The 12,500-nt window shown below is 41.2% G+C and overlaps 1 protein-coding gene across 1 annotated transcript in view; it reads left to right on the forward strand.

The window, feature by feature from the left end:
• Positions 1-12,500, forward strand: part of celsr2 (cadherin, EGF LAG seven-pass G-type receptor 2) — a 63,243-nt gene that overhangs the window by 41,905 nt on the left and 8,838 nt on the right. The window contains exons 10-25 of the mRNA XM_052121268.1: positions 214-384; positions 517-630; positions 771-945; positions 3,652-3,793; positions 3,877-3,997; positions 4,194-4,377; positions 4,459-4,560; positions 4,747-4,841; positions 4,915-5,124; positions 7,702-7,885; positions 8,038-8,356; positions 8,642-8,809; positions 8,896-9,022; positions 9,099-9,299; positions 9,393-9,567; positions 12,294-12,406. Of these exons, the coding sequence (XP_051977228.1) occupies positions 214-384; positions 517-630; positions 771-945; positions 3,652-3,793; positions 3,877-3,997; positions 4,194-4,377; positions 4,459-4,560; positions 4,747-4,841; positions 4,915-5,124; positions 7,702-7,885; positions 8,038-8,356; positions 8,642-8,809; positions 8,896-9,022; positions 9,099-9,299; positions 9,393-9,567; positions 12,294-12,406 (2,601 nt within the window). The remainder of the gene's footprint in view (positions 1-213; positions 385-516; positions 631-770; positions 946-3,651; positions 3,794-3,876; positions 3,998-4,193; positions 4,378-4,458; positions 4,561-4,746; positions 4,842-4,914; positions 5,125-7,701; positions 7,886-8,037; positions 8,357-8,641; positions 8,810-8,895; positions 9,023-9,098; positions 9,300-9,392; positions 9,568-12,293; positions 12,407-12,500) is intronic.

The raw sequence follows: 12,500 nt of genomic DNA on the forward strand, positions 1-12,500 counted from the left end.
CACAATTTGTGGCTTCAAATGATAGTCAAGTAAACACAGAAACACAGTTCAGTGGTGAAGACAGGTGCACAGAGTGTTTGTGTTATAACTCCACCTACTGGCCGCTTGTGGAACAACACGAGTTTGGGCTGGACATTTAAAATGTGTGTTAGGAGCTCAATCAAACGGTTTCTTCTGACTGCTGTTCTAAGTTCAAGTGTGTTTCTCTGTCAGTTGCGTGAGGGTTGTGTGGTGATGTCAGTGCAGCGCGGCGAGGACTCTACAGTGTCTCGTGTTGATGATGTCACGGTGGATGATGGTCATTGGCATCATGTTCTGTTAGAGTTCAGACCTGCAGCGGGTGCGATCAGAGCCACACTGACGCTCGACAACGGTCTGTACACGGTGAGACACGCTATATCTATGACAGAACGTTCTGCCTCAGTCACGCTGTTATTTCAAGCAGAAGTTGAAGTGTCACTCAAATAACCTGCAATAACTGTAGTAGTCATGCTAATAAAGTGTGTGTGTGTGTAGTCGTCTATGGAGTTGGACGCTAAGTTAAACGGAGTTCAAATGAAGTCTCTCAGTGTTGGCGGCGTCATGGAAGGCAAGAATCAAGTGATTAATGGATTCAGAGGATGTATGCAGGTAATCAGCTGCCACACACACACATGGAAAGATATCACTGGATGCACAACCCCGCCCCTATGAGCGTATGTTTACACTGAACTAGTCAAAGTATGCAGAGGTATACACTCAGTGTTCCTGTCTGTGTGTGTTGTGTTCAGGGTTTGCGTTTGGGTGAATCCTCCTCCAGTCCAGTGTTTCCCAGCATGCCTCAGGCTCATGTTGTGAACGTTGAGTCAGGCTGCAGTCTGCCGGACCCCTGCGGATCGAACCCATGCCCGCAACACAGCTACTGCCGCAACAACTGGGACACATATTCATGCAGCTGTCACACCGGTGAGTGTGTTTATATATCATCATGCATACAGTGTGATTTAAATATATATGCATACTGTTTATTCATGTATACACTGTGTACATTCGGATACATATAGGGTGAAATAGATATATTCTGTATATTTGTGTATATAATGTGTATAGGGAGACATATAGGATGATATGAATATATTCTGTATATTTGTGTATGTATAGGGTGAAATAGATACATTATATTCTGTATATATAGTGGCACATATAGGGTGATGTACGTATTGTGTATTTGTATACGCAGTGTATATATAGTGGCACATATAGGGTGATGTAAGTATTGTGTATTTGTATACGCAGTGTATATATAGTGGCACATATAGGGTGATGTACGTATTGTGTATTTGTATACGCAGTGTATATATAGTGGCACATATAGGGTGATGTAAGTATTGTGTATTTGTATGCGCAGTGTATATATAGTGTCACATATAGGGTGATGTACGTATTGTGTATTTGTATGCGCAGTGTATATATAGTGGCACATATAGGGTGATGTACGTATTGTGTATTTGTATACGCAGTGTATATATAGTGGCACATATAGGGTGATGTACGTATTGTGTATTTGTATACGCAGTGTATATATAGTGTCACATATAGGGTGATGTACGTATTGTGTATTTGTATACATGAGTGTATATATAGTGGCACATATAGGGTGATGTACGTATTGTGTATTTGTATCGCAGTGTATATATAGTGTCACATATAGGGTGATGTACGTATTGTGTATTTGTATGCGCAGTGTATATATAGTGTCACATATAGGGTGATGTACGTATTGTGTATTTGTATGCGCAGTGTATATATAGTGTCACATATAGGGTGATGTACGTATTGTGTATTTGTATACGCAGTGTATATATAGTGGCACATATAGGGTGATGTACGTATTGTGTATTTGTATACTAAGTGTATATATAGTGGCACATATAGGGTGATGTAAGTATTGTGTATTTGTATACTAAGTGTATATATAGTGTCACATATAGGGTGATGTACGTATTGTGTATTTGTATACGCAGTGTATATATAGTGGCACATATAGGGTGATGTACGTATTGTGTATTTGTATACTAAGTGTATATATAGTGGCACATATAGGGTGATGTAAGTATTGTGTGTTTGTATACGCAGTGTATATATAGTGGTACATATAGGGTGATGTACGTATTGTGTATTTGTATACTAAGTGTATATATAGTGGCACATATAGGGTGATGTAAGTATTGTGTATTTGTATACGCAGTGTATATATAGTGGCACATATAGGGTGATGTACGTATTGTGTATTTGTATACTAAGTGTATATATAGTGTCACATATAGGGTGATGTACGTATTGTGTATTTGTATACGCAGTGTATATATAGTGTCACATATAGGGTGATGTAAGTATTGTGTATTTGTATACGCAGTGTATATATAGTGGCACATATAGGGTGATGTACGTATTGTGTATTTGTATACTAAGTGTATATATAGTGTCACATATAGGGTGATGTACGTATTGTGTATTTGTATACTAAGTGTATATATAGTGGCACATATAGGGTGATGTACGTATTGTGTATTTGTATACTAAGTGTATATATAGTGTCACATATAGGGTGATGTACGTATTGTGTATTTGTATACGCAGTGTATATATAGTGGCACATATAGGGTGATGTACGTATTGTGTATTTGTATACGCAGTGTATATATAGTGGCACATATAGGGTGATGTACGTATTGTATATTTGTATACTAAGTGTATATATAGTGGCACATATAGGGTGATGTAAGTATTGTGTATTTGTATACGCAGTGTATATATAGTGGCACATATAGGGTGATGTACGTATTGTGTATTTGTATACTAAGTGTATATATAGTGGCACATATAGGGTGATGTACGTATTGTGTATTTGTATACATGAGTGTATATATAGTGGCACATATAGGGTGATGTACGTATTGTATATTTGTATACTAAGTGTATATATAGTGGCACATATAGGGTGATGTAAGTATTGTGTATTTGTATACGCAGTGTATATATAGTGGCACATATAGGGTGATGTACGTATTGTGTATTTGTATACTAAGTGTATATATAGTGGCACATATAGGGTGATGTACGTATTGTATATTTGTATACGCAGTGTATATATAGTGGCACATATAGGGTGATGTACGTATTGTGTATTTGTATACTAAGTGTATATATAGTGGCACATATAGGGTGATGTACGTATTGTGTATTTGTGTACGCAGTGTATATATAGTGGCACATATAGGGTGATGTACGTATTGTGTATTTGTATACGCAGTGTATATATAGTGGCACATATAGGGTGATGTACGATTGTGTATTTGTATGCCAGTGTATATATAGTGGCACATATAGGGTGATGTACGTATTGTGTATTTGTATACGCAGTGTATATATAGTGGCACATATAGGGTGATGTACGTATTGTGTATTTGTATACGCAGTGTATATATAGTGGCACATATAGGGTGATGTACGTATTGTGTATTTGTATGCGCAGTGTATATATAGTGGCACATATAGGGTGATGTACGTATTGTGTATTTGTATACGCAGTGTATATATAGTGGCACATATAGGGTGATGTACATATTTTTTCTGTATTTATTAAAATTTCTGTATTTATTTTTTAAACAGGTTACTATGGCAACAACTGTACTGATGTCTGTGCTCTCAATCCCTGTGAGCACCAATCAGCATGCAGCAGGAAGTCAAGCTCCACCCACGGATACATGTGCAACTGTCCCAGCATCTATTTTGGCCAGTACTGTGAGAAAAAGTAATGAACAGTTTCCTGTTTCACTTGAACACATCTGCTGTATTCAACTGATGTGTGTACTAACATGTGTGTGTGTGTGTCAGGACGGATCTTCCATGCCCTCGCGGTTGGTGGGGTGAGAAATCGTGCGGTCCGTGTAACTGTGACACCGCTAAAGGCTTCGACTCTGACTGTAACAAGACGGGCGGCGAGTGTCGCTGCAAGGTAAAACACACTGTAGAAAATGTGTCACATTTACCGCTTTTGTGCACATCAAACTCAGAGCACATCAGACAACACAACAACAAACTCCTGAAATCTGTTAATATCACCACAAACCGTGAGGCCCAACAATATGCAAAATAACTCGTGTCTATAATGAAAAAGTGCTGGAGATTAACGTGATATCTCTGTGTTTAAGGATAATCACTTCCGTCCGCCGGGCCGTGACGTTTGTCTGCTGTGTGACTGTTACTCCGTCGGGTCCTTTTCTCGGGCGTGTGACCGTGACAGCGGTCAGTGTCAGTGTAAGCCAGGGGTCATAGGTCGTCAGTGTGACCGCTGTGATAATCCGTTTGCAGAGGTCTCGTCCAATGGTTGTGAAGGTCAGAGTTCAACACACACGTGATTAACGTCACACTATTATAACACGTGTGTTTCATGTATGTTTGTCTGGATTGTTACAGTGATATACGACAGCTGTCCTCAGGCGATTGAAGCAGGGATCTGGTGGCCCAGAACTAAGTTTGGATTACCGGCTGCTGTTTCATGTACTAAAGGATCCATCGGTATGAATCCATGACATTCAGAATGTCATTTTAATCCATTTCGAACTTTACGTGACTCATTATCTAAATGTAATGGGCTGCAACAGTTTGTAAAGTTTGTATTGTAAAATAAACTCTATAAATAAGTGCTTATATTGCTCACATAACTGAGTCGCTGTGGATAAAAGCATCTGTAAATGTGTGCAGGAACGGCGATTCGTCACTGTGATGAACACAAGGGCTGGCTCTCTCCAAACCTCTTTAACTGCACGTCTGTGAGCTTCAGTAAACTCAAGACACTGGTGAGCATCAATCATGATCGCTTGACGGGTGTTAGCTCGTCTTCTGTTCCTCTAACGAGTTTTCATGTTTCAGTCGGAGCGTTTGATGCGTAACGCATCTCTGATGGACTCCAGTAACGTACAGCGGACAACAGCGTCCCTTTTTAACGCCACACAGAACACTAAAGAGTTTTACGGCAGCGATGTGAAAATAGCGTATCACCTGATGCGCTCGATACTGCAACACGAGAGCAACCAGCACGGATTCAACCTGACCGCCACACAGGACGTGCTGTTTAACGAGGTACACACAGCTTCACATTTAACGAGTAATGATCCCCGCACCAGTGTTGTTACAAACTAACAAGTGTGGCGTGACCGTAGCTGAACTACTTTAAGCCTCCTGTTCAAACCTCCTCTTCTATCAGCTCAAGCATGAAGAGAGTGTGGGCAGATTACTGCCATCTGCTGGAAAAAACACTATTACAACCAGTAACTGTGTGATCTGATCATCTGACCTGTTGGAACTTCATTTTTAAATGATCTAATTTTAGGATTTTTTTAGAACAAGTTATGCTGTGGAAATATAGTTATAGTGCATTCAGAAAGTATTCAGACCCTTCTTTTCCCAACATGTTGTTATGTTGCATCCTTATGCTATAAATTGTTATTTTTACCAAACTTTTAAAAACTGAAATATTACATTGACATAAGTATTCAGACCCTTTGCTGTGACAGGATCATATTTGAGATGTTTCCACACAATGATTGGACATGCACACCTGTTTATATAAGGTATTATAGCTGTTAATGCATATCAGAGCAAAAACCAACTCATGAGGTCAAAGGAACGGCTGCAGAGATCAGAGACGTGATTGTGTCGAGGTCAGAGACAGGATTGTGTCGAGGATTTGGAGAGGCTACAAAAACATTTCGGCTGCATTGAAGGTTCCCAAGGGCACAGTGGCCTCCATAATCCTTAAATGGAAGAAGTTTGGAACAACAGGACTCTTCCTATAGCAGGCCGCCGGCCAAACTGAGCAGTCGGGGGAGAAGGGGCTTGGTAAGAGAGGTGACCAATAAGGGTGTAACGGTTCGGTTTGTATCAGGGTTTTATGGTGACGGTTTCTGTATGGTAAAATGAACAGAAGTAAAAATCTTCTATTTGGAAACACACACTTCAAGAGATTTGCCCTCACTACAAATCACCTTGTTTTACTACAGTAACCATAGTTTAAACAGTGTATTTATAATTTTTTTGTTGGATTTCCTCCCTTTTTCTCCCAATGTGTAACTCCCAATTCCCAATGCGCTGTAAGTCCTCGTGGTGGCGTAGTGACTCGACTCAATCCGGGTGGCGCAGGATGAATCTCAGTTGCCTCCGCATCTGAGACCGTCAATCTGCGCATCTTATCACGTGACTTGTTGAGCACGTTACCACGGAGACGTAGCGCGTGTGGAGGCATCACGCTGTTCTCCGCGGCATCCACGCACAACTCCCCACACGCCCCACCTGTATTTAACTACAGATGTACCGCGGAGCAAATGCAGAACTGTTACACGCCTAGTGACCAAGAGCCCGATGATCACTCTGGTTGAGCTCCAGAGATGTGTGGAGACGAGAGGAACGTGCAGAAGGACGACCGATCTGGGCTTTAAGGCGGAGTGGCCAGACGGACGCCTCTCCTCAGGGCAAGACACATAATAAAGCACCTAAAGGACTCTCAGACTGCGAGAAACAAGATTCTCTGGTCTGATGAAATGACGATTGAACTGTTTGTCCTCAATTCCAAGCGTCATGTCTGGAGGACACCAGGCACCCCTCATCATCTGCACAATACCATCCCAACGGTGAAGCATGGTGGTGGCAGCATCATACTGTGGGGATGTTTTTCAGTGGCAGGGACTGGGGACTGGTCAGGGATGAAGGAAATCTGAACACCACAATATACAGAGACATACTAGATGAACACCTGCTCCAGAGCGCTCTGGACCTCAGACTGGGGCGAAGGTTCATCTTCCAACAGGACAATGACCCCAAGCACACAGCCAAGATAACAAAGGAGTGGCTACAGGACAACTCTGTGAATGTCCTTGAGTGTCCCAGCCAGAGCCCAGAATTGAACCTGATTGAACATCTCTGGAGATCTGAAAATGACGGTCCACCGACGGTCCCCATCCAACCTGACAGAGCTTGAGAGGTCCTGCAAAGAAGAATGGCAGAAAGTCCCCAAATCCAGGTGTGCAACGCTTGTCATACCCAAAAAGACTCGAGACTGTAATCGCTGCCAAAGGTGCTTCAGCTGAGTGCTGAGTTAAGGGTCTGAATACTTTGTGCCACTGTGATATTTCAGTGTTTTAATTTTAATACATTTGCAAAGTTATCAAAAATCTGTCTGAATAATTTCTGAATGAACTGAAGAAATTTATAAAACTATAATATTTCAAAGTTTAACATCTTTTAAAGTGTCAGTTTTTGCAATAACGTCACATTATGTTTACAGTCAAACCTGACCATGGTGTTACAAGAGAAGACATAGATAAAGCATTTTCAAAATGTAACAAAGTAGATTTAGTCAAGTTTCTTAATTTAAACGAAGAATTGGGTCTTACTTATTTAGTTCTTTCTGTGTGAGAGAGAGAGAGAGAGAGAGAGTGAGTGTGTGTGTGTGTAATCAATTAAACTCATCGAATCAAGTCCAAATTGTGTTTGCATGTTCAGATTGTAAGTCTAGGAAAAGTCACCAAGTCTTGTTCCACACAGTTAATTTTGTATTAAATATTTAAATAACAAATACCCAGAAAGGTTAAAATAATAGTATAATGTTTTTATCTATAAGTTCCTCAGCACTGTGTAATCTCTGATTGTTCACTGCTGCAGCACCTGATGCATGTGGGCAGTGCCATCCTGTCAACGGGCACACGTGGGCACTGGGAGCTCATTCAGAAGACGGACGGTGGGGCGGCGACACTGCTGCAACAGTTTGAGGAGTATACAAACACTCTTGCTCAGAACATGAGGAAGACTTACCTGAGCCCGTTTACTATAGTAACACCCAACATCGGTGAGCACACACGACGACTCGCACCAAAACCTTTAAATATTTAAGACATGCTAACATGCAACCACCGTTTTGAATTTATTAGCTTTGTTTAGTTGAACAAGTTCTAGTCTGGTGTTGCTATATTTAGTGTAGTTGTGGCGTATGTGTTGCAGTGATCTCTATTGATCGTTTGGAGAAGATGAATTTCCCCGGAGCGAAACTGCCACGTTACGAGTCTCTCCGAGGGCCGCGTCCACTTGACCTAGAGACGACTGTCACTCTCCCCGACTCCGTCTTTATCCCCGCCCCAGAGGGCAAAGGTCCACGGCATCACAACGAGCCAATTGCAGAGTCCGGCAGAAACCACACGGCCAATCGCAAGAGACGTCACCCGGACGACAGCGAGCAGGACGCAATCGCCAGCGTGATTATATTCCATAGTCTGGCGTCGCTGTTACCAGAGCGATACGACATGGACAAGAGGAGCCTCAGGTGAGACGAGACTCATAATAAACGTCAGATCATCTTCGCTCAAGCAAATGTGATCGATACAAGATGAAGTCGTTTCCCTTATTCTAGTTGGTTGTCCCACCATTTGTTTCAAATAACATGAATACATCATATATTTCCTTCCATAGTTTTACATTAAAATCCTGTGTGTATATTTGTACCTATTAGTCCTGTCATCGGTTAAAAAACATCCCTTTCTTTCCCCTTAATGTCGTTTGTGGACCATAAGCTTGTCATACGTTGTTTTAATGGCGTTTGTGTGTTCAGAGTGCCGAAGCGTCCGGTCATTAACACTCCGGTGGTCAGTATAACTGTTCATGATAACGAGGAGTTACTGCAGCACACGCTGGATAAACCAATCACAGTGCAGTTCCGCCTTGTCACCACTGAGGAGCGCTCTAAACCCATCTGTGTGTTCTGGAACCATTCTATAGTGTGAGTACACACTGCAAACACACACGTGTACTGATATGAACTGATGACATGAGTGACATGTTTAATGTGTGTGTGTGTGTGGGCAGTGCTGGCGGTCCAGGCGGCTGGTCTTCTAAAGGTTGTGAGGTGGTCTTCAGGAACAGAACACACATCAGCTGTCAGTGTTATCACATGACCAGCTTCGCCGTACTCATGGACGTCTCGCACAGAGAGGTGACACGTGTTTCCCGAGAGAATGATGTAAATCTGTTAATGGTGACTCTGGTGACGACTGTAACGTTGTGTTCAGAACGGAGAGATTCTGCCGGTGAAACTGGTGACGTGGAGTTCAGTGGGCGTGTCTCTGGGCTTCCTCTTCATCACCATCATCTTCCTCACGTGTCTGCGCTACATGAGCAGCAACAAGACCAGCATCATCAACAACAGCTCGGCCGCGCTCTTCATCGCACAGATCCTCTTCATCCTCGGCATCAATCAGGCCGACAACCCGGTAACACACACACACACACACTGTCACACACTAAAATCCATTAAAGAGACGAGTGTGTTGGTATTATCCTCTGATGTCTGTGTGTGTGTGTAGTTCTTGTGTACAGGGATGGCTATCCTGCTGCATTTCTTCTGGCTGTGTGTGTTCTCATGGTTGTTTCTGGAAGGTCTGCACGTCTATCGTATGTTGAGTGAACTCAGAGACATCAACTACGGCCCCATGAGATTCTATTATCTGATTGGCTGGGGCGTCCCCGCATTCATCACAGGTACAAACATACAACATGATGTCACAAAAGTCAAACGGGGGGGGGGGGGGGTTGGGGTCTGGGTAGTATTGACGCTGACTACTACAGCTGGAGACACGAGGACATCCAGGTCTCCTAAGCAACAAACTTGTCTGGTTGCTAGGGAGGGTAGAGTCACATGGGGTAACCAAATTGGGCCGGATGCTAGGGAGGGTAGAGTCACATGGGGATTCGTCCTCCGACACCCAGATTGAGGCGAGTAACCGCGCCACCACGAGGACTTGGAGCACATTGGAAATTGGCCGTTACAAATTGGGAAGAAAAAAACTGCTGGAGGGAACAATTGAAGTTGAAATTTATTAATAATAATAATTTATAATAATTTTTACGACCAATGAAAATATGTTGGTACAGTGAGAATTAATATCAGTGTAGTGGGTGTGAATATCGGTATAGTGGGTGTGAATATCAGTATAGTGGGTGTGAATATCAGTATAGTGGGTGTGAATATCGGTATAGTGGGTGTGAATATCAGTATAGTGGGTGTGAATATCAGTATAGTGGGTGTGAATATCAGTATAGTGGGTGTGAATATCAGTGTAGTGGGTGTGAATATCGGTATAGTGGGTGTGAATATCAGTGTAGTGGGTGTGAATATCAGTATAGTGGGTGTGAATATCAGTATAGTGGGTGTGAATATCAGTATAGTGGGTGTGAATATCGGGATAGTGAGAATGAATATCAGTATAGTGGGTGTGAATATCGGTATAGTGGGTGTGAATATCAGTATAGTGGGTGTGAATATCGGTATAGTGAGAATGAATATCAGTATAGTGGGTGTGAATATCAGTATAGTGGGTGTGAATATCAGAATAGTGGGTGTGAATATCGGTATAGTGAGAATGAATATCAGTATAGTGGGTGTGAATATCGGTATAGTGGGTGTGAATATCAGTATAGTGGGTGTGAATATCGGTATAGTGAGAATGAATATCAGTATAGTGGGTGTGAATATCAGTATAGTGGGTGTGAATATCGGTATAGTGAGAATGAATATCAGTATAGTGGGTGTGAATATCAGTATAGTGGGTGTGAATATCGGTATAGTGAGAATGAATATCAGTATAGTGGGTGTGAATATCAGTATAGTGGGTGTGAATATCGGTATAGTGAGAATGAATATCAGTATAGTGGGTGTGAATATCAGTATAGTGGGTGTGAATATCAGTATAGTGGGTGTGAATATCGGTATAGTGAGAATGAATATCAGTATAGTGGGTGTGAATATCGGTATAGTGAGAATGAATATCAGTATAGTGGGTGTGAATATCAGTATAGTGGGTGTGAATATCGGTATAGTGAGAATGAATATCAGTATAGTGGGTGTGAATATCGGTATAGTGAGAATGAATATCAGTATAGTGGGTGTGAATATCGGTATAGTGAGAATGAATATCAGTATAGTGGGTGTGAATATCAGTATAGTGGGTGTGAATATCGGTATAGTGAGAATGAATATCAGTATAGTGGGTGTGAATATCGGTATAGTGAGAATGAATATCAGTATAGTGGGTGTGAATATCAGTATAGTGGGTGTGAATATCGGTATAGTGAGAATGAATATCAGTATAGTGGGTGTGAATATCAGTATAGTGGGTGTGAATATCGGTATAGTGAGAATGAATATCAGTATAGTGGGTGTGAATATCGGTATAGTGAGAATGAATATCAGTATAGTGGGTGTGAATATCAGTATAGTGGGTGTGAATATCGGTATAGTGAGAATGAATATCAGTATAGTGGGTGTGAATATCGGTATAGTGAGAATGAATATCAGTATAGTGGGTGTGAATATCAGTATAGTGGGTGTGAATATCGGTATAGTGAGAATGAATATCAGTATAGTGGGTGTGAATATCGGTATAGTGAGAATGAATATCAGTATAGTGGGTGTGAATATCGGTATAGTGAGAATGAATATCAGTATAGTGGGTGTGAATATCAGTATAGTGGGTGTGAATATCGGTATAGTGAGAATGAATATCAGTATAGTGGGTGTGAATATCGGTATAGTGAGAATGAATATCAGTATAGTGGGTGTGAATATCAGTATAGTGGGTGTGAATATCGGTATAGTGAGAATGAATATCAGTATAGTGGGTGTGAATATCAGTATAGTGGGTGTGAATATCGGTATAGTGAGAATGAATATCAGTATAGTGGGTGTGAATATCAGTATAGTGGGTGTGAATATCGGTATAGTGAGAATGAATATCAGTATAGTGGGTGTGAATATCAGTATAGTGGGTGTGAATATCGGTATAGTGAGAATGAATATCAGTATAGTGGGTGTGAATATTGGTATAGTGAGAATGAATATCAGTATAGTGGGTGTGAATATCGGTATAGTGAGAATGAATATCAGTATAGTGGGTGTGAATATCAGTATAGTGGGTGTGAATATCGGTATAGTGAGAATGAATATCAGTATAGTGGGTGTGAATATCGGTATAGTGAGAATGAATATCAGTATAGTGGGTGTGAATATCAGTATAGTGGGTGTGAATATCGGTATAGTGAGAATGAATATCAGTATAGTGGGTGTGAATATCGGTATAGTGAGAATGAATATCAGTATAGTGGGTGTGAATATCGGTATAGTGAGAATGAATATCAGTATAGTGGGTGTGAATATCAGTATAAATATTGCTATGTCTAATTGAAAGTGTTGATTGTGTGTGTAACAGGTCTTGCGGTTGGACTGGATCCGGAGGGTTATGGAAATCCTGATTTCTGCTGGCTCTCTTTGTACGATACTCTCATATGGAGTTTCGCTGGACCGATCGCATTTGTCGTATCAGTGAGTATTTGCCATCTATGAGTGTACGGCTGCATTCCAGTTAGCATACTTCTACAAGTACATAAAGTATTTATAGTGTATGTTAAAAAAGTGT

This window comes from Xyrauchen texanus, chromosome 48 (genome assembly GCF_025860055.1).
Source record: "Xyrauchen texanus isolate HMW12.3.18 chromosome 48, RBS_HiC_50CHRs, whole genome shotgun sequence".
NCBI classification, from domain to species: Eukaryota; Metazoa; Chordata; class Actinopteri; order Cypriniformes; family Catostomidae; genus Xyrauchen; species Xyrauchen texanus.